Source organism: Euprymna scolopes, chromosome 23 (genome assembly GCF_053919585.1).
Source record: "Euprymna scolopes isolate OS-2025 chromosome 23, ASM5391958v1, whole genome shotgun sequence".
In the NCBI taxonomy this organism is placed as follows: Eukaryota; Metazoa; Mollusca; class Cephalopoda; order Sepiida; family Sepiolidae; genus Euprymna; species Euprymna scolopes.
Genome location: NC_136504.1, coordinates 102,941,804 through 102,964,302, shown reverse-complemented (window position 1 = coordinate 102,964,302; position 22,499 = coordinate 102,941,804). Strand labels below are relative to the sequence as shown.

The 22,499-nt window shown below is 35.5% G+C and overlaps 1 protein-coding gene across 1 annotated transcript; it reads right to left on the bottom strand.

Annotated features, from left to right (window-relative positions):
• Positions 1 to 15,221: 15,221 nt before the first annotated feature.
• Positions 15,222 to 17,398, bottom strand: LOC145245657 (uncharacterized). The gene is made up of 3 exons (XM_080107217.1): positions 16,271 to 17,398; positions 15,833 to 16,125; positions 15,222 to 15,267 (listed from the first exon to the last, which is right to left on the bottom strand). The coding sequence occupies exons 1-3, from the start codon at positions 17,396 to 17,398 to the stop codon at positions 15,222 to 15,224; spliced, it is 1,467 nt and encodes a 488-aa protein (XP_079963343.1).
• Positions 17,399 to 22,499: the final 5,101 nt, after the last annotated feature.

The window sequence follows — 22,499 nt, the reverse complement described above, 5'->3', positions numbered from 1 at the left end:
TTTCCTGCCACAAAAATTGGAAATAGACGGATTACATCTCTCGTTAACAGCTTACTGGCTTATTCTATGTTGAATTTATATAGTAAAATCTTAAAATATTATCATTTTTTTAATTCCTTATATATATGTGAATATTTGAAACGTAATATAGATTTGGAATATTTTAGGAGTAAACTACGCTGGGTTAGAAAGTAAAAATTTACCAATATTATTTCTACATTAAGATTCTGCTAATTGGTTAAAATTCTCTAGCGACATAATAGGTAAGTGTGGACAGAAAAAAGATTTTTTAAATGTTAAAACAAATACCATAAACTGGGGTGACACTGGCCATCCTGGGTGACTTTGATCTTTTAAAATAAATATAAATTAAAATGATAATGAGTAAGTAAGATATATGATCTCTGAATTTTAAATATAATTTCCAGGTTCTATACGATTTCATAATTTTACAGACTCGTTGTGGCGCAGCAGCAAATATTTGCTGCGGAGTTATTTACCCATTTTTTTTTTTATCTTTTTTATTTTAATCGCTTCAAAGTCACCCCGGGTGGTCAGAGTTACCCCATTTTACGGTGCCAAAAAAGCAGTTTTTGTGCTCACTTATCTAACATTTCGATCAAAGTTATTGTGTATATGGTAAGCATTAATATTTTCTTAAAATACACATCTTTTGACAAGAATCCAAAAACCAGAAAAAAATAATATAATTTTAGAATATTTTTTAATCGGACATTCATACTTTTTTATTCATTGGTTTGTATCATGATGAAGACGACACAGAACTAAGTGAAATCACAGCTTTATCCGGTGGCCATCTTACAAGGAGAAGTCCTCTCTTGTTTATACGAGAGTTATGTAGAAAGGGAAGAAACCTATAGACGACAGTGGTGAGGGTTTGGTTATACATAACATCTCCCCTCATGAGGGAGGCTGTTATTTCATTTTGTTTTCTTCTTAGGTGGAAGGGGTAGGGATAGAGTTTCGAATGACAACATTGGGGAGGGTGGATTGTTCATTCGTTGTAGCATGCAGGTTTCTGAATAATACATCCTGAACGCATAGTCAGCTGTTAGCTGTTATTCTTTTCATAAATGCTTTCTTCAGCTGACTCGTTTTCTTGTGCAATCCTTTTTCTTTGTAGTATGGTTTTTCAGGCTGTATTTGGGACTGAGGGTTAGCATCAGCTATGTGTGTAGTCTGATGGTGTCCTGAGAAGTAGGGTTTTGACTCAGGCGTTTTATGCAGGAATCAGTATAGTTGTCCGCTTCTGCTTTATATGGCCTACCAATCATTCGTTTTCGGACTCTTGCTTCCTTCCACTTTTAAGGGATTGGATGACTGGACTCGAATATTGTCACTGACACTGAGGTCTTTTAACTCTTTCCCTGTCTCATGGTGTCTAATCCTTCTCTCCTGTTTTCTGCATGCTCCATCAGTTGAGTGTTGGTAGAGGGGCTTAATTTTTAATTTGACAGTTGGCAATATTGACCTTGCCCTTCTACCAAAGGGGTTTTGTGCTCGGCTGGTGCATAGTACTTCCGTTGGCACGTTGCATGGGTTCAATAGTTCTAAGAATGGATCTTTTTCTGACGCTTTGCATTTGTGGAAGAGGCGTTTGGTTATTTTTACTGTTGTTTCGGCAGCATCATTTGCTTGGCTGTGCCTGGTGATATTTTTTCCATGTTTGAACAGCTATTTCCCTGCAAATTTTCTGAATGTATATGACGAAAACTAAGGACCATTGTCAGATGTCAGTACCTCTGGAATTTCATAGCATTTGAAATGCGCTTTCAAGTATTCAATCATAGCTTCTGATGTGGGTGTATCCAGTTTGTCAATTTCGAAGAAACTACTATGTCTGTCCACTATGGTAAACTGGCTGTTTCCTTCCGCTGCTATTTCCGTCCTTGTTACTATGATTTCTGCTCATGCTGACTGGCTGTCTGCAAAGGTTGCACAGGTGCCACAGGCTTCAATGTATTGTCTAATCTCTTAAGACATTCCTGGCCAAAATATGAGGTCCCTCGCTCTTCGCAGGCATGTATTTATACTTTGGTAGCCAGAATGTGCTTTTTGTTTCATCTTGATCTGCATAGCACATGGTATGATTATTCTTAGTCCTCGCAGTATTTGTCCATCTTGTACAGGGAGTTCATCTCTGTAATCGAAATACAGTTTGATCGAGTTAGGCAGGTTTTCCTTCTCATCCGGCAACCTTTTAGTGTAGAAATTTTATTTTTATTTTTTTTTATTTACCTCCTCTTCCTTTCCCCCCTCTAATTGGTGTATTTTCTTCTCTCTTTATCCCCTTCTTTTCTCCCCCTCTCTCGGTGAATCTGGTGCTGTGTCTCGCGATATTCGATAAAAGGAAGAAGAAAAACAAACACAACAGACTGAGAGAAGAAGAGGAAAACGCCAGAGCTGTATTAGGTTTTTTGAAAACGCCAGAGTGGTGTTAGAAACGCCAGAGCGGTGTTGCGACTTTGGAATTACGACAGAGTAGTTTTGCGGCCTCTGCTTTACACCAGAACGGTGTTGCGACCTTCGAACGAAAACGCCAGAACGGTTTTGCGAACTTTGATATGTCAAAAAGAAAAAAAAGCAAGTAAAAAGTATATTTGTTATAAGTGTTCTTTATGAACCGCCAGAGGGACTGATTTGGCAGCCCAGCCGAACTATACATTTCCTTCGTTTCCTATTTTTCTTTCTGATAAAATTCATACCGGTTTACCTTGGCCTTTTTTTGTGATTAAATTTCTTTTAAAACACTTAGTCTCGTGCAACGGGATAAAATTCGTTGAACGTGACGATAAAATTCCCGTTATTAGCGATTATTTCTGCCAGTGCTCTCATGTTGGAGTCCTCAACTGTCTTTTGGTGAATCTCTCTGAGTTTGTGATCTTGTATCGATTGTATTGTCAGGTTATTCACTGACGTTCATTTTTCTGACTCTGGCTTGCTTAGCCGTATACAACTGCGTGTATCTCCTTCTCAATTTGTGCATATTTTTGTTTGGCATCTGATAGGAATCTACTTGCAAATGCAACTGGTTTGTAAATTTGTGTTAGCGCTGCTGCTCCCAACCCATACTCACATGCATCATTCTCGAGTCAGTTCCTTGTAGGGGTCGTAGTACATAAAGATGGGTGAGTTTGTGATTGCTTCTTTTAAAATGCAGAAAGCTGCTTGTTGTAAATCTGACCATGTCCACAGAACAAGTTCTGGAAGGGTTTCGTCATTGTTGCAAGATTTGGAATAAATTTCCCTAGGTAGTTTGTCATGCCAATGAATCTGCGGAAAGCTCCAACGTTTCCTAGTGCTGGCATATCAATGATAGCCTTCACTTTTTCTAGGTCGACTCTAATGCCATCTTTGGTGATGTGATGCCCCATAAAAGTGATCGCGTTTAGTCCCATCTCTAATTTTTCTGGGTTAAATTTTACTCTTATTTTTTTGCATTTTTGGAGTAGTTTGTGGAGCCGCCGGTCACATTCTTCTTGGTCTTTCCGATAAATGACCAGATCATTTACAATGATGACAATTCCCTGTATGTCTTGAAATTGTTCATTCAGCTTTCTTTGGAATATCTCTGCTGAGGGGTCTAGGCCAAATGGTAACAAACGCCAACAGTATCAGCAAAAGCATGTCTGAAAAGTGGTCAAGTTACTGGATGCGTCATTGAGCTAAACATGCAAATATCCTGATGATAGGTTTATTTTTGTGAATATTTTTACATCTTTCATGTCATAAAGGACATCGTCAAGAATTGGTATGGTGAAGTTCCCTCGTATGAATGCTTTGTTGAACTCGTTAAGATCCAGGCATATTCTCGTTGTCCCATTTTTCTTTCTAGTGATGACAACGAGGCGTCAGTTTTCCTACTGGTTTAATTACTCCTAGTTTGATTAGTCGACTTAACTTCTTTTCAGTTCAGAACGTATGGCTATAGGTATTCTCCAATTGGGCATTACAACTGGTATTGCATTTGGCTTGAGGTGGAGAGTAGCAATACCCGGCAGTTTTCCGAATTGATCAAGCGCATCCTTATAGTTCTTCTCCATGTTGACTGCTGCAAAACGGTAGCAGTTCTGTTTTATCTCCACAAGGCCCATTTGTATGCTCGCTCGCAGACCAAGAAGTGGTTGGCAGTTATCTTCATATCTTTGAATATTGCAAATTCCACTGAGTAGGTTTGTTGTGTTCTGTTTTTGTTTTGTTTGTTTGTTTGTTTTTATTTTTAATTTGTCTTCGGCATACACCGAGTAGTTTCATCAAAAATTTGTTCCACATTGATAAGATCCCTTTATAGCTTTTGAGAAAGAATATTAATAGATGCCCCTGTGTCAATCTGAAAAACAACTTCTTTTTATTCAGAAGCATAAGGCATTTGGCCGTATAAAGAAAAAAGACGGAAAAGATTATTCATTACAAATATTAATGCAACGTCGAAATGGCGACATACCTCGTACCATTGCGTCTGTTTGGGACGGACATTTAGGCATCGACCAATGCATATCTCAAGCAAAAGAGGTAATCTCTTGACCAAATATAAATAGACAAATTAAGCACATGAGCTAGAGAGTAACAATACCCGACAGTTTGCCGAATTGATCATTAAACACCTCCTTATAGTTTTCCTCTATGTTAACTGCTGCATTTACTTTAGACGTGAAAACTCAAAGAAGGGGATATAACTCTTACATGACTCTCGGGGACAGAAAAACAAACAACACCGTTATTTTAACAACATTACTGTAATATGTTTGATTCAATAGTTTCGTTTTCTTTTTCTTGTTAATTTAAGGCTAACGAAGAATTAATTGTGTTAATAAGTATTTTCGGCGCTTCTACAGAATTGTGACGAGATTTTGTGATCGATAAATGGAGTTTTCAGATTTAAAAAAATAACAATGGTTTTCACTGATTTACTTCTTTTTTTTTTTTTGTCAATTCTAATAAGTTACAATGGCAGCTCCCAAATTAAGCTCTCGAAATTACCTGAATATTACTGAATTATTTAAAAAAAAAAAAAAACTTTAATCGTGTTAGCAGGTGAAAAAATGCCACCATCTTGTTTAATACGAAACAGAAAATTATCTTCCTTTTGAACTCTTCTGTGTCTTAAGATCGTTCTCATCAAATTCTATTTTTATTTTCTTTAATAAATAATTTTCCATTTATCGATTTTTGTAATTTTTCGATATAATCATCTTAAAAATATAGGGAATAATGTTTTCATGTGAAATTCAGTATTACGATTTCCGAAATTTTGTCTAAATAGTGTAGAAGCGCCGTATGTTCTTTTTAATAATACAGAACTTTATGAAATAAATTGTTTGGTAAATGTTTCGTTTAGGTCCACCTCCACAATTTTCTTTAAAATGACGACATTTATAGGTTTTCGACTATGCTGAATACGAAAATCGCATTGAAATGTTGCAGAGATAAGTAGTTATCAAGATAGAAAAAAATGCATTATGCACGGTAATTTTGGCGGCCATTTTTTACGCGCATGCGCGCGCCCTAAGCAATCAGAATTTTACACGAAGGAAAAAAAACCAAGTACTCCCCCCCATCCTCCAGAATGACGGACATTTTTCTACGCGCATGGCGGCCATTTTTTTTTGTACGCGCGCGCCCTGATACCCCCCCCCCCCCGAAGACTGGCGGCCTTTTTTTTTTCGCGCATGCACGCGCGCCCTGAAAAGAAAAAAAACAAGTATCCCCCCAGTTCAAATATTTAGAATACAAAAAAAACCTGTAGAATTCTGCAATTTGCTTGCCACCACAAGAAATACGCACTTATAAAAGTTTTTTTTTGTTTAAAATTATGACTTTGCGGGTATGATGGAACATGTTCAGTTTCATTGTTAGTCGTCAGCATTGGATTCTTATAAAGTAGAAGTGTTTTTTTTTTGGGGGGGGGTGAAGTTATCGAAAAAATTATCGAACAAATGTAAATGGAATATTGGGTATTATTTTAGAAACTCGAACTTCAATAAAAGTTATTTTGCAACTTGCCTGCATCATTCGTTGGTATTTTGTTTCTACGACATTTTAAACTTTTGCAATGCAAGATGGCGACTTTCAGTAAGGAAAGCATTAATGTTAGTTTTGGGAAAATGGAAGAGACAGTTGCGAATTTTAAAGTACCACAATATTTGAGATTAAATAAAAAGCATTTAAAACTACTTAAAAATAGCAAGTTTTTTTGTTTTTTTTTTAAAGATTTAAAGATAGTTGTATCCGTCGCAAAATGTGCCCCCCCGGACGGTTTTCAGATGTATTTATGTCCTTACTCCTGTTTTTCTGTGCCATGCCTGTACATTTTTCCAGCATGACAAAAAAACTTATGGAGCAGTTTTGATTTGTCCGTCTCACTTGTTATAAAAAGATATCTTGCCAAGTACTGCTCCATAAATTCTCCTCGAATGCCAGGCCTCTTTATCCATTCCTTCACGTCTCGCCACAGCCGCTCAATATTTTGTGTGTGAATAGTTGGGTCATCTTTATCCACGAAATTTTTAGAGTGGTTGACTATCTGGTGAACATAACCGTTCTTGTTGAGGTTGCTATAAGCTCGCCAAGAATCGCTATAGACTATAGAACCTGGCAGAACAAATTTCTTGGTTAAACGAAGTAGTGTTTCTTCGTTCCTCCGCTCATTGGGGCCTGTCAATGCTACCACAAAATTCCGTTTCGATATCCTCTCAATGCCGCCAAAAATCCAAATTTGCTTTAGAAGCCTTCCTCGGTTATACTTGCGGCGAACGATTAAGGTTTCGTCAATTTCCACCTCAATGCCTTGGCCCCCTATTGGCTCTTGGTTATCCTACCAGTTCTGACAAACTTCAGAACAGTAAGACCTCCAGTCAACAGCAGAACGGCTGGAAATGTCAAGATTTTCTTTTACTGTTCCGTGGTCCCACCGGTTGCTAAGGAAATGGTTTACGAATAGAACAACTTTCCAACACAGCATGTGCGTCTTCCCTACAAATGTTCCATTGCAGTCGCTGATGCTGAAGCCACAATACTTCCTTTTTTTCCTATATGGTTCTACACAATAATTTGTGCATCGCCATAGGGACTTATCTTCCCGATAGGAACATGGGTTTTCACACTTGGGGCATGTCACACTGGTCGGTAATACCCCATGGCGCCGGAGGAAACTTTTACATTTCTCTTCTTGTAACATGTAGTTATAAATAGTCATGAAATATTTATTACAACACATGTCACAAGAATCTGTGGTAGCAATCATTTTTAGGTGGGGGGGGGTAACGTAGAAAAGTGTCAGCGAGTGAAAATAAAATGTTGGCACGAAATGTAATTGAAAAAAAATGAAATACTTATAATAAAGGTGGAGAAGTTTTCAATGTACTGCAGAGATGTCAAAGTTCAGTTCGAATGTGTTTTCGTTTTAGTTTGTAGAATTGTTTGCGCATGTACTAGTGTATCCATGCGCATGCAAAGGGTTAATAAATAGGTCTTGCAAAATTACTTGTTTCTGTAAAAGTTAAATTACATTTTCGTCTTCGCATACTAAGAACAACATCAGTCACCCAGCTGGCCAAGCATTTTGGTCAGGGCTGTCTCTCAGATGAGGACGAAACACCAAACAAATGTGCCACAGAAATAGCAAGAAAGAGCCGGCAGAAATATACCGAGACCTTTCAACAGATGAACCTTAAAGAATGGGAACAACATTAGCGTGCAAAGTATTTTCTGGGGGAACTCTCTCAGGAATACATAGATAAAGAAGTTTCTTTGGACAGGCTCAAAAGGGAATCCCTCCACCACGATCAGGAAAGGGTCATAATGCTGGATACGTACATTTTTTTTGTGGGGGGGGGCATTGTCAATATCATAAAAGTGGATCATTCTCGAGGATGGGGGGGAGTACTTAGTTTTTTTCCTTCGTGTAAAATTCTGATTGCTTAGGGGGCGCGCATGCGCGTAAAAAAAATGGCCGCCAAAATTACCGTGCATAATGCATTTTTTTCTATCTTGATAACTACTTATCTCTGCAACATTTCAATGCGATTTTCGTATTCAGCATAGTCGAAAACCTACAAATGTCATCATTTTAAAGAAAATTGTGGAAGTGGACCTAAACGAAACATTTACCAATTGTTTAAATAAGTCTTAATTTTAAACAAAGAAATAATTTATAATAATAACTTATTTTTAAACAATGCTGGCAAGGCAGCAGAACATTGAACTTTATTAAAAAGCGCGTTTAAATAATTTTAATAAAATAAAGTTTAAATAGAATACTGGATCAACACACCTTGTTCCCGATAATAAGATCTTGAATCTTGCCAGCGACAAAAATCATATCCGTTGGATGGGCGGCATACGAAGGACTCGAGAATTTCGAGGTATTTATGAGCACGACGCAGTGATCCATGATGAAAACTTTGTTGATCCATTGCACCCTTCCATTCATACCCAGCCCATTGGAGGCTTATGGTCACACAATCATGTAAAATAATGATGCTTGGTTGTTATATAATATGATAAAGACATATCCTTATAGAACTAATGGTTTATTTATACATATATACATGACGGTAAGAGGTGTACGTGTTAGTCAGCTCATGTCTGGTATATATATATATATATATATATATATGAAGGACAGTTACTGCGGACTGTCAAGTGCGAGTCAGGTCTTCCAGTAATCGCATTCTTGGAATAAAAATTAATGTAAACATTCTCCGATGTCTATCTTCTTCCTTTTACCTGTTGTAAAGACATCATGATATCTTATTTCTTTCAAGAACCAGTAATCTCATCTTCCAACGGTAAGACTATTTATTTGAAACAGACAGAAGTATATAGAAGCTAGAAGTAATTGTAAGAGAAAAATAGCGACAGCTAAGACAGAATACACTGAAACCACCAGAAAATGAATCGAAGCACAGAAATTAGGATTCCGTGATTTTTGGAAAATCTACAACAGTGTAGTAAATAATTGGCAGTTAACGATTCCCCACTATCCAACAATCATGAGGTTGTTTGCATGGCAACCGAGAAGGCAAACATGTTTGCCAGTCGGTTTGCCTCAAACTCCACATTGGACCCGGCAAACCACCCCCTCCCTGACTTTCCTTTGCAGACAGACGCCACACTAGATGATCTGAAAATCACCCCTTCTCAGGTACATGGTATCATAAAAATCCTAGACCCCTCAAAGCATGTGGACCCGATCTCATCCCGGCTGTGCTATTAAAAATGCTATGCTTGGGCTCTCCAGTTCTCCCCAAATTTTACAACAAATGCCTTAACGAATCTTGCTTTCCTGACTGTTGGAAAACTGCTTCTGTGGTACCAGTTTTCAAGAATTCTGGCAAAAGAACTGACCCATTAAATTATCGCCCCATTAGCCTACTCCTGCTTTTGCCCAAAATATTTGAATCCATAATTAATCAAGCTCTAATCCATCACCTTACAGCTGTTAAACTCCTGATCGACAATCAATATGGATTTAGGCAAGCCCGTTCCACAGCAGATATCATAACTGTAATCTCTGAACGTGTATACTGTTCACTGGATAAAGCAGGTGAGGGTAGAGCGGTAGCCCTAGATATATCTAAGGCTTTTGACAGGATATGGTATGATGGTCTTCTAAGGAAAATCAGATCATATGGCATCATTTGAAGAATACATAATGTAATTAAATTCTTCTAAAGTAAGAGAAACATTCAGATTGTTCTCGACGGTTGTATATCTAAACAATATGATATAAATGCAGGAGTACCTCATAGGTCTATCCTGGGACCTTTATTATTCCTGATATTCCCAATGGATGTCAGATTCTGCTGCGATGGCCGACTTAGTATGCCTTTACTTTTATAAAAAATTAAACATCATTTTAAACACATCAAAGGGAGGTTTTATGGAGATGATGCCATATTCGCTACTAGAGCTAGATCAAGGGAATATAATAAAACTATTAGGAAATTACCTGAACTTTTTAAAAACGATTTTAGGCTATCTATATCATTTGAACCGGACAAAAAGCTTCTAATTTTCTTGATACCACGCTAAAGCTTAATACAGAATCCTACAGTCCCTACTATAAGCCAAATTTAAATCTTTTCTATGTTCACAAGTTTTCCAATCATCCTAATTCTATTATAAGATCCATAGTACCTTCTGTATCCTGAAGAATTTATTCACTTTCTACAGACAAAAACTTGCAATCAAAACACCACCTTCTTCAATAACGCCTTAAAGTATAATGAAAAAATAGAATATAACCATGATAACCCCGTTATCAACCGTCTAAAATCCGTAATAATGCATGACAGGACTAAAAATAAATAAGTTTTCAGAATAAAATCTATTTAATAACCAACCACTTTACAAACATAACTCCGCCCAGTGCAATAATCATAACAAACCAAACACCCGTAATCTTCTTATGAAAATGAAAAATATTTTGTTTTACTCTCCTTAGCTCAAATGTCAAAACAAATATACCAAAGGTATTTTTAAGATTGTAGAACATGACAACAGAATCATTTGATGAACTTGTCATTAAAATAAAAGCAACCACATAGATATAGTACCATATTTAATTAAAATTCGATTAAATTTTCCTACTCTACAATGCCCAATTTTGCACGGAGAATAATAGCTTCAAACAACAAAAACTCAAATTAGCCCAGACCAATTCCTTTCTCCACAATGTCAAAAGCTAATTGCAATTGTAACAATAAAGATCTGCCCACTCAAAAAAAAAGCGATTGCATCCATAGAGATGTTAAATATTCGTGTACTGTTACTGAGTTACAACGAAACATCCCTACAATATTTCGAAATAATCCTCCCATAGCAGAAATTCCCCATCCGTCAACTACTCTAAATACAGATCTACTGAGTGAACCGACCGTTCTACTGAACGTTTCACATACAAATAATCACGTCCCACCTAATAATACAAATAATAACATAAATATGTATGAATATAGTGACGACTGTAATAATAATAATAATAATAATAATAATAATAATAATAATAATAACAACAATTTTCTCCAAACACTCCCCTCGACATACAGCTTCCAATATCCCCGTACAGATTGAATCTACTATTGCTAATTATAACTACCTTGAATTAAATAAAAATCCTACCACAAATCCTAACAGAAATCCACAAACTATTAAAACTACACGAACGCCAGGCATTGGCACCACTTCAACTTAAAGGTTAGAATATGTAACCACGTTTCTTCTTTTGATAATGAAATCACTGATCATAGCCAAGGAACTTTAATTAAAAAACTTAAATCTAAAAACACACATTTCTCTATTAATTGGGCTATTCTTAGAAAGTCAAAGCCTTATACTCAGGTTCTAAGTCTTGTCACCTTTGCATATCTAAAGCTATAAGTATAATTACCCCCCCCCAAAAAAAAAGTATTTATATAATCAATTACAACAGCGAACTTATTCCCAATGTAAACATAAGAAAAAAATTCAAATTTAAGCAATTCGAAATTACTAAGCTTACTGCTTAAACCTTCGGCTATAAATTTATTGAATATAAGAGATGTTTTATTCTTCTTTATTAATTTTTTGGGAGACTAGAAGAACTGTTATATACAGGCCCTGACGGTATGTCCCTGTTTCTATACGTACATGTGTGTATGTATGTATATATATGTGTGTGTGTATATATACGCATATATATGTGTGCATTTATGTGTATATATGTATGTATGTATGTCAATGCATAATTCTATGTGTGTGTTTTTGTATGCGTTATTTGTCCATTTATTCTCACTTCTTATCCGATATTATTTATTTTGTATATATGTGTATATGCATATATAGGGATATATGTGTATACAGACAGTTATACATTAAATTAGTCAACCATTACTCATGATCTGTTAACTTTTCTACTGATTCGCATTTGCCTCCTAATTTTAAATAAATAAATTTGAATTATAATTCCCACACAATTATCTTTCTGTCTGGGTCATAATGACCTCACGTTATCTATATATACCTATTGTAAAAATAGACTTCTTTTCTCTCTATTATGTCTATCTTTATTTTCCCCTGTTTTTTCGGATTCTTACCATTCCTTCTTCATGTTCTCTTTTCCTCTTTTTCTTTTTGATTTTCCCTTCTTTTTCTTACTCCCTCCTTTTCATTTTCAATTTCAATCTTTATTCCTATCCCCTGAATCTTTACTTTCCGTTTTCCATTTGCTAAAATGGCTTTGCTATTGCCTATTTCCATATTGCCTTCTCCGTTATTTTTTTAGCCGGAAAGTTTTGTTTTTTTTTTCTCTTTCTATTTGATGCTTGTTCGTTCTACTGTTTCAGTTCCAAAGAATTTTGTATTCGTTATTTTTTTAGGATCTCATTTTGACTTGTTGTCATTGTGTTTTTTTTTAATTATTAACAAAGGTTTATTATATTTTTCTTCTTTTTCTTTTTTTCTTTTTTTTTTTTTTTGCTAATGTTTCGTTATTGTATTTTTAATGTCGGGTCACATTTTAGTAGTTGAGTTGTTTGTAGCCCTATAAATTGATTAACAGCTGAGCCCATAACATGGAAGAAACAACAGAACCTCTTTCAATACAAAACAACGAAAGGTTTATTTTGTCAGTTGAAAGTTGAACTGTGTCCGTTTGAGAAATAGTAGGAGTATAAGTTTGGTGCTCATATATTATACAGACGAAAATGATATTGAATTTCAAGTGAAACAACTAGCACCTAGTAACATATCCAAAAATTACGAAAAACAATAAGGTATAAAAATAATTTAATGAAAAAAGAAATTTTGAAGGGAAGCGAATATAATTTAAAAAAAAAAAGAGATAAGTTGACAGGGGAGATAGTTAAGTTATGTTGCTTATGTCACGTGATGTACATAATTCAAAATGTTGAAGAAAATGTATTCCCCACATAAACTTTATCGAAAACAATTTCTCATTAATAATTATTTTTCTATATTATCATTTTCGATAATTTTTTGGATATGTTACTATTTGCGACATGACAATTAAGTAGCCACTATTTACTTTTACTAAAAATTTAGTATTTTTACGTTTGTATAATATAGAAGCACCGAAAGTTCTTTGGTAGTCACAGTTCGGTTAGCAATTATCTTCAGCGAAAATCGACTATGCTGGAATGTCCTATGGATAGGGACAGGAAAGAGAGAGAGAGAGAGAGACAGACAAACAGACAGACAGACAGACAGACATACAGACAGAGGGGGTTCAGTCTTCGATGATTGCCGAGTTCTCTCTGCTCATTAGGGACTGCCAAACGATTGTAAAGAATTGTCAAGAACGGAACGCATATCCTCGTGACGTCAGACTTGTGTTAACTATAGGAAGTATGGAAAAGCAGAAGCGACTTAATGATTTTTTAAAACCTTTGTTTAACTTCTTCAAACTGCAATTAATGATTGATCCTTGTTATAATTTTGTAAGGTTTTAAGATATAATATTATAAACATTTGTATAATAAGTATGAAATACGGTTTTACTAAATTAAACATTATGTAAAAGAATACCAAAACATAAGATTCATTTTTTATTGAACTCTAGTTCCGTGTAAAACGGAAGTGAAGGTATATCCGAGACTTCTTTACTGAAGAGTTCTTTAAGGGGAGGTAATGGTCCATACTATCACATCTCTCTTCTTTCAATAATTGAAATGGAAAGAGAAAAATAAGGAATTTATTTACAATGATGAGATAAAAAAGAAAATAAAAAGTCAGTTGGTAACTGTCTCATCTCTGAATCTTTTGGGGGGTTCTGACGACACGTTCAGATCTGGTGGTTTGAACTGTCGTATGGTTGCTATAGGTGCCCGTGTCTGGCACTCCATCGGGTGTACGTTTGAAAGGTGCCTGTTGACATTGTGTACTGTCCGTCTCTATACTCGATGAACCGTCCCTGGTAGGTTCCTGAAGAATTTCAGTGGAATGCATCTCTGGATGTGCTATGCTTCTGGAGGGGATTACTCTAAGATGCTGTCGATTTCGACGAAGAGTTTTTCCAGAGGGGGTCTGTACTATGTACGACCTTGGTTCTCGGTCCATTTGTGTGACAACTGCAGGAGACCACTCACCTGCTTCTTTATTTAACACACGTACAGGTTGTCCGATGAGCAGAGCTCTGTTGTATGTTGATCATGGTACATCTTCTGTTTTTCTTGCTTCTGATACAGTCGTTCCATTATTTTCTCCTTGTTAGCGTTTTGGTTGGTGAATTTGACTGGGATGTTCCCTGCTAACTTCCTTTGGTATATAAGCCCACCTGGTGAGGGAAGGGTATGATCTAAAGGAGTCGAACGCAAGCATAATAGTACCATATCCAAGTCATGACCGCTTGAGGCAGCTTTTTTGAATGCAGATTTCACTCCCTGGATACAGCGTTCAGCAAAGCCATTTAACTGCGGAAACTTAGGTGAGGATGTGTGGTGTTCAAAACCTCATTCTTTTGCGAATTGCTTGAAATGTATCGAGCTGAAGTGTGGGCCATTGTCACTTATCACTCTCTCTGGAATTCCTTGTTCTCCAAATATTTGCTTTGTCAGTTTAATAACTTCCTGACTGGAGAACTCCTTCAACACTCGCACAAATGGGAACTTGGAATAATAGTCCGCAATGAGCATAAAGTTGAGACCTTAAATGTGAAATAAGTCGGTAGCCACTATCTGCCATGGCTTCACCGGAATCTCATGGGGCATCAGGGGTTCAGCACTCTGCATTTTTTGGTGCTGCTGGCAAATGGTACATTGTTGTACTATGTTGTTGATGTCTTTGTTAATGTTGTGCCAAAAAATGCAACTTTTGGCTCGGAGTTTACATTTTTCCATCCCTTGGTGCCCATAATATATTTTCTGTAGTACCTCTTGTTGCATCAATTTAGGTAGTATTATTCTGTTTGCTTTCAATAATATGCCATTTTCAATGGACAGTTCGTCTCGATAGGGCCAATAAGGTTTCATATTCTTGCCCATTTCTCTGAGAGTGTCGGGCCAACCTCTCAGAATAATCTCCCTCAATTCACATAGTGTGGCATCTTCACTTGTTGCTTGGTTTAGCTGAGCTAGCTTTTGGGTTGAAAATTGAACAAAATCCACCCTCAGATCCAAGTCAATAGTTTCTTTAGCTTTTTTATTTGGTAACCTTGAGAATCCAGTGCCATATCTTTTCCAGGGCGATATACAATTGTCATATCATACCCCTGCAAACGTAGTAGCATGCATTGGAGGCGGGGTGGAGCTGCAACCAAATTTTTTAAGTTGATCATTTTCAAGGGTTTATGATCACTTTCCGCCTGGAACGCACTTCCATAGATATAAGTCCGAAATGGTTCACAGCCGAAAACAACTGCAAGGAGCTCCCGCTCTATGTTGGCATAGCGTTGTTCAGTTTCTGTTAAGGACTTGGATGCAAAAGCTATGTGTTTACCTCCTTGCAGGAGTGTGACGCCGAGTCCTTTACTTGATGCATCGACTTGGATAACAGTTTGCTTGGAATGGTCGAAGTATGATAGCAACATGTCTGTAAATTAGATCCTTGATTTGCTGGAAGGATCTCTGGTGACTTTCTGTCCACTGGTATTCCACTTCTTTCTTTAGTAGATCTCTCAAAGGTGCTGTGAGATCGGACGTGTGGAATGAAAGGTGCCATATATGTGATGATTCCCAACACCCTCTGCAGGTCGGTAGTGTTTGCTGGACTAGGTAACATTTTTATTTCTGTTACCTTGCTGGGATCAGGGTGCATTCCATTCTGATCATAGATTGCGCAAAAAAAACAAATTTGTTTCTTATTGATGGCACACTTTTCGCGGTTGAAGCACAGTCCTTCCTTTTGAGCAATTCTCATTAGATTGCGGAGGTTCCTATCATGCTCCTCTTCGGTTTTTCCATAGACAATAATATCGTCAACTAGCCCTAAGGTACCACAGCACTTCTCCAGAATCATGTCCATCCTCTGGGCAAACACATCCTGATACATCACCAGACCAAAAGGCATCCGCTGGAAACAGAATCCTCCAAAAGAGGAGTTGAAGGTAGTCAACAGTTGTGAGGCTGCGTCTAGTTTGATAGACCAATATCCATTCTTGGCATCCAACTTGGAGAAATATTTGACACCAGAGAGTTTATATGCAAGTTCTTCCATTGTTGGGGTCTTGTAATGGCATCTCATGATTGCCTTGTTTAAATCTTTTGGATCTAAACACAGACGGAGCTTTCCGCACATAAACCAAACTGCTGACCCATGGTGTAGACTCGGTTACTTTCCGTATGATGCCTTGTTTTGTCATATTTTCCAATTCGGTCTGGATTTCCTCCCTCATATGTATAGGACATTTTCTTTCTGCATGTATAACAGGGGTGTTGTCTGGTTTCAGGACAATGTGATATTCACCCTCAAAATTGCCGATATTGTCAAAACGGTTTGGGTGCATATTTACCAGATCCTGTGTTGAACGTACTGAGACTGGTGTTTCCTGGATTGCACAGTGTAACGTTACCAGTCTCAGGTCTCTGATTGAAAGTAGTCCTATGATGGTAGGCCCTTCTGTTGTCACTACAAAGAATTTGATGGTCTTCCATATTCCTTTGTGTGAACAAGCTATTTTAACGGATCCATGTTGGGTAATATGAGAACCATTATAGGCTGTTAGAACAGTTGGTTCATCCTTTGTTGCACCGGGAAGTAGCTGTCCTGCTGCACTTATTAGGTGTGGAAACATCTTCTGGAAGGTACGTAATGGAAGTATGTTGCCTTCGGCTCCTGTGTCAACCTTAGCTTTCAGAAAATTGGTGCCTGGGAGGTTGGGAAGCTTGATTACAAGGTCTGTGAAAACCTCTGTCCGACTGTCGCCTTGTTCTTGAATAGAGTCGAAAGACATTTGTTCAAACTTGTTATAAATCCCTTCATTGTCCCTCTGAGAGGTATTTACCGAGTGCATACAGTTGCCGTGTTTCCAGTGTTTGTACTGGTCCCTTTGTGCTTCTCCATGTCCTGGTTTATTACCTCCATCTTTCCATGTTGTGCGTGTCGGAAAACGTCCTGCTGCGTTTTTATTTTTGCTTGCGCAGACCTTAGCCCAATGATTTTGTTGTCCACATGCGGAACATGTGGTACCCCATACTGGACATTTTTGCCTCCGATGGGAGCCTCCGCCTCTGTTACACTGTTTGTACTTGATTGCATCTATTTCATGCTTATTCTGCTCTAGTTCAGTCAACTGTCTCATGTGGGTTATGGAAACTTCATGTGTCCTACCACAGTTTATAGCTTCCGGCAGTGTCAATTGTTTGCCTTTCGCTAGAAGCTGCTTTTGGAGTTCTGGGTGCTTTGTTCCTGATATAACCTGCTCGATGAGGCGTCCCTCCATTTCCTGGATATCCCGGAACTTGCATTTCAATGTCTGCGATTTACACCGGGCCAGAAAGTCATCGAAATTCTCTGATTCCTTTTGATTATACTGGCGCAGGTAAAAACGAGCGATTCGGAAGTTTAATTGCGGCTGCAATCTTTCCTCGAATTTTTCCCAAATTATTTCTGGATTATTCCTGTCGGCCTCGTTTTCGAATGACCAAGTGTTGTATCTTTAAAGGCCTTCTTCTCCGGACAGAAGCAGGATGTGGTCGACCTGTTTTTCCAATGAAATATTTTTAACTGAGAAGTAAAGATTACAACGTTGCTTAAATAATCGAAATGCTTCGGTTAGGTCTGTGGACGACCAATTCATCGACGGTTCATTTGTAGCCATTGTATTTATTTATTTCGTTTAGTTCCAGACGATATACATTCAGTCTTCCGTTTATTTATTTTATTTTTTTATTTTTTATTTTTTTGATAAACTGACAGAACAAATGTACATGTATATATGTTTTCCGTGGAAAACTTAAACGTCTGAGAACTTATACATATACTTCCTAATATATGTATATTTTTTATGGCAGTAATGTATATATATGTGTGTGTGTGTGTGTGTGTGTGTGTGTGTATTTATTTTCGTTGCATTTGAAACACGAAACACGAAAAACAATGCTTACTCACAGTTTGAAGCTTGGCACCAAGTATTAATTTTTCCCATGCGGTCTGAATGTGGCTAATTTTATTCATTTTTTTTTTTTTTTTTTAATATTTCTTTTACTGTCGTGTGTATATAATAGGGACGACCTGTTCGTAAGGTTTCCCAAATGGGAAAAACCACCGCTTGCCACCATGAAACATTATGTAAAAGAATACCAAAATATGAGATTCATTTATGAGAAGCGGAATACGGTCTCCATTTTTTATTGAACTCGAGTTCCGTGTCAAACGGAAGTGAAGGTATATCCGAGACTTCTTTACTGAAGAGTTCTTTAAGGGGAGGTAATGGTTCATACTATCACACTAAATATGTACGGAATATAATTCGGAATGCTTACTACATGGGAATTCATTTGATTAATTACCGGTTTCCATACTTTTATTTAGTAAAAAGATACAAACTAGAGATGGTAGTGGTGTACTACAGTACAAAATGTTTATTATTTGTGCCATAATATTTTTCAATCAGTTTTAATCTGGCGATAAAATAACTGCCAAGAGTCATGTTTATATTATAATTTAATATTTAAAAAAAATTAAACAATTAATTCAAATGTTGTAACCGAACATTTTTAAATAATGGAATTTTAATCATTTTAATCTTTTAAAAATGAATTAACTTTTACGAAGTTTCTTTTTCTTGGAAATTCAACTGATAATAGTATATATTAATTTTTAAAAAAAAACGCTATTTAAAAAAACAAAAAACATAATAATATTAAATTTATATCAATTTTTAATTACAACTTCAAGGTAAGTTTTTGTTCAATACGTATATTTAAACTTAAAAAAAATATTTTTTGCTTATTTTAACTCTTATGTTTCATAATAAATAGAAATTTCGATCAATTTAAATATATTTTGTTCGAATTTCGAAAAAATAAATATGGTGGGGGGGGGGCACGCACTAAAAAAATTATTTCCCCTCATATATTTTACGGAAATTGCATTTTATATGTATTTCAGTCTAAAATGGATAAGTATCGAAAATTTCATGAAAATCTGACCATTAGTTGATTTTTGCCAGATTTATTAAAACACGGGTGTGTTTTCACGTTCAGAATGCTTACTACATGAGAACGTTATTTTAAAGCGTCAATTAAGTTGTAATATTTGCTGTTATCTCGTTTGAATAAGACACAACACAAATACTAATTTGAAGGATTATTTTATTTTCTGTTAACACTGCGAACATGGTAAGATGACAGGAGCACTATAGCAGTCGTCAAAGCACGTGTATACTGGACGCCGACTCAGTGAACTCTGCCTCGTTCTCGTTGAAAAGGCACCAGCGTGCTCTACTTGGATGGTAGCAGCAGGCTGGTAGGGGAGAAGTCAGTAAGCAGGGTGACTAGGTGTAAAGAAGGGTTAAGGAGGGAGAATTGTCTTTTACACTGTAGGGAAGAGGAAGGTTTAATATAGTGCTGAAGAGGATGGTAGTAGTGGTTTTGATTTTGTGACCTAAATCTTTGGTCAGTACAATGTAAACATGATTTTCGTCTCGTAATGTCATTATTTTCGTACGATGAAAAAAAATTTTTTTTTTTAATTATTGCTAATTTATTTTGCCCTTATAAACTGTACAATTGATAATATTAACTTATGATAACGTTGCATCGTGTTAGATATAGGGGTGGGGTAATTCTGTGGTGAATTAACAACTGCTTGCTTGGCCCTCGGGTCAAGAGATTAAGATCCATAGAGTGAATGAGGTATTTTGGTAAATGTTGCCAGTCAAGAGTAAGACTCCAAAGTCTACATTTATTACTTTTAATCACTTTAGTCACAAAGACCCTGAACCCTTTCCCTCCCCAATCTCTTGTAGGGCCTTGTGCCTAATTTTGTTGTTTAAGAATCTTTTGTTTTTTACTTAATTGTATTTTCAAAATTTTTTAAAAGCAATAAAATATATAAACAAGATCAAAGTGTAGTATCTGTTCTTCAGATGCTGCACTTCAATTTCTTGTTCTCTGTCAGTAGAGGAGAAATCCTTCATGACTGAGACAATTTTAATTTTTGTTCCTTTTCTCCTCATTAAAAAACGACCTTGGTGTCTAACTCTGTCCCGTGGGGAGACATTGTAAATAAGAACTACTCATTGACCATGATTCCCAAAGTGGCTAAAGAAGTTCCTATGGAAACAAATGGAATCAGTGTGATCTGCCAACTGATTGGTCAGTGTGTGGCTGAATCGTATTGATTTGCGATAGAAAATGAATCTGTATTTTATTTGTGACCGCTAATGACTATTTCAGATAAACAAATACCACAAATACCATATCTTTGCCTGAAAGTGGAATAATATCTAATTGTCGTCTGCATCTAGTGAAGATGAAGTCTGTAATCTTTTTATCTAATATAAATATTAAAATGTTAATACAAATAAATTAATATTAATTTTATTCGTGATATTCACCAAGGACAGGCCACATTTCAAAATGATTGCATTTTAAATTTTCTTCTTCAATTTTGTTTACTGCGAACCTGTTTTTCTGTTCGCCATCTTGAATTTTAAGTTCAACTTGCGAAGTCACTCAGTTCACACAGCATTTCCTTTATAAAAGCAGATAAAATCAGTCGAAAGCAGATTATAAAACAAAACGTAAGTTTTACTACATGAATTTAGTATCTTTTTTAATCGCATTTGCACAATATGTTAAGAATGTGAGATGACTATATTTACTAAGCGAATAATCGTAATACAAATATTGAAAACGTACACAACACAACTGAGTTTTAAAGATTTATTAGCTGTTGATTGCTTTTTGTTTTGTTTTATTTTTAATTCTGATTCTAAAATAAGGAAATAAACAATTCCTTTATCAATTACCTAAACTTTTTTTAATTGTTTAAATTTTAAACGAAGTAAACCGATTTTTTCATAGTTTAAGATTTAAAGTAAAATAACAAAATAGAAATAAAATTTAAAAAATTAAAAAAGACGGCTGCAAATCAATCCCAATCAACATTTCAGCGTCCCAAGTTCTTTCTTTAGTATAAAAGAAGAAAAAAAATTGAAATTTAGCAACTATCAGCACAATGGAAGCAAAAAGAATTCAAATAGTAATAATAAAAAAATGTCTAACTGAACAAATGTAAAAGAAAAAATTGGCTATATTTTACTGTTCACAGTCCTTCGAAAAAGTGGTCAAAAAATCAAATATATAATAAATAAATGTTACCAAATGCAAGATTATTCTTCTACTGAACTGGGTAGGTTTTTAGTGTTTTTACTTAATGTAAAATGTTTATTTGGCTTGAAGAACAAGCGTTTTAAAGGGTACGCGACTAGGTGTGTCAGAAACTGCGTGGAAAATATTGAATAATTCGACCCCTGTCTTTCCAAGCGTATAACTACTCGAAAAATGTAATTCAACCCCTAATTTTTTTTTTTTCGGTTAAAGGAGCAAGGACCAAGGTTTCATTTAAAAATAAAAAAAAAAAACAACAACATGATTTTAAAAAAAGAAAAAGGTTTTAAACTTCGGACTTTACAGGTCAATTTCTAAAAAACACTTCTTTTTTTTGTTTTAAATTTGAATATATTATTTATTGATCTTTTATTTTCAATTTGTGATATATAAAACTTTGGTGAGTAAATTAATTATTTACTTTTTAATAGACATTTCAAAATGTGAGGCGTGAATTAATTCGACCCCCTGTCTTTCCAAGCTTATAACTACTCGAATAATGTAATTCAAACCCTAATTTTTTTTTTCACTTAAAGGAGTAAGGACCAAGGTTTCATTTATAAAAACAAAACAAAAAAAAACGTGGTTTAAAAAAAAAAAAAGGTTTTAAACTTCGGACTTTACAGGTAAATTTCTAAAAAGCACTATTTCTTTTTTTTGTTTTAAATTTGAATATGTTATTTATTGCTCTTTTACCTTCAATTTGTGATATATAAAACTTTGGTGAGTAAATTAATTATTTACTTTTTAATAGGCATTTCAAAATATGGGGGCGTGAATTTAAAAAAATGTTTGTCTAAAATATTATATTCCATTTATTGGAAAGAGCATAACATTTCACATTGACCCTGAAAATATCATAAAAATAGAATCAATAGAAAAATTTTAATAGATTTTTAAAGTTTAAAAATTGCAAAATACTGAACTCGTAAAATTCAATTAATTTCATTACTGTTTTTTAAAAAAAAAAAATAATAATATTTCTATTACTTTTTATACAACTTTAATAGTTTATTTTGGAAGTATAACCCATAAAGAAAATAAACAACCCACTTTTAAAAGAGAAATTACGAATTTTTATATTTTATTTGCAGTTTCGTGTTAGGGGTGTCAAAAATTCTGATACACCTGTCCCCGCAATTGCAGTAAGAATATTGTATAGGTAGTTTTATGCCTAAGTGCACAAAACCCCTAATAAATAATAAT

What these genes read in the sequence shown, in the direction of transcription:
- LOC145245657 (XM_080107217.1), bottom strand. Translation starts at nt 17,398, where the DNA reads ATGGAGGGACGCCTCATCGAGCAGGTTATATCAGGAACAAAGCACCCA. An exon ending in TAACCGAGTCTACACCATGG is followed by an intron (nt 16,126 to 16,270) that starts GTCAGCAGTTTG and finishes TATTTCTCCAAG; the next exon opens with TTGGATGCCAAGAATGGATA. An exon ending in CTGTGCTTCAACCGCGAAAA is followed by an intron (nt 15,268 to 15,832) that starts GTGTGCCATCAA and finishes ATTTGGTTGCAG; the next exon opens with CTCCACCCCGCCTCCAATGC.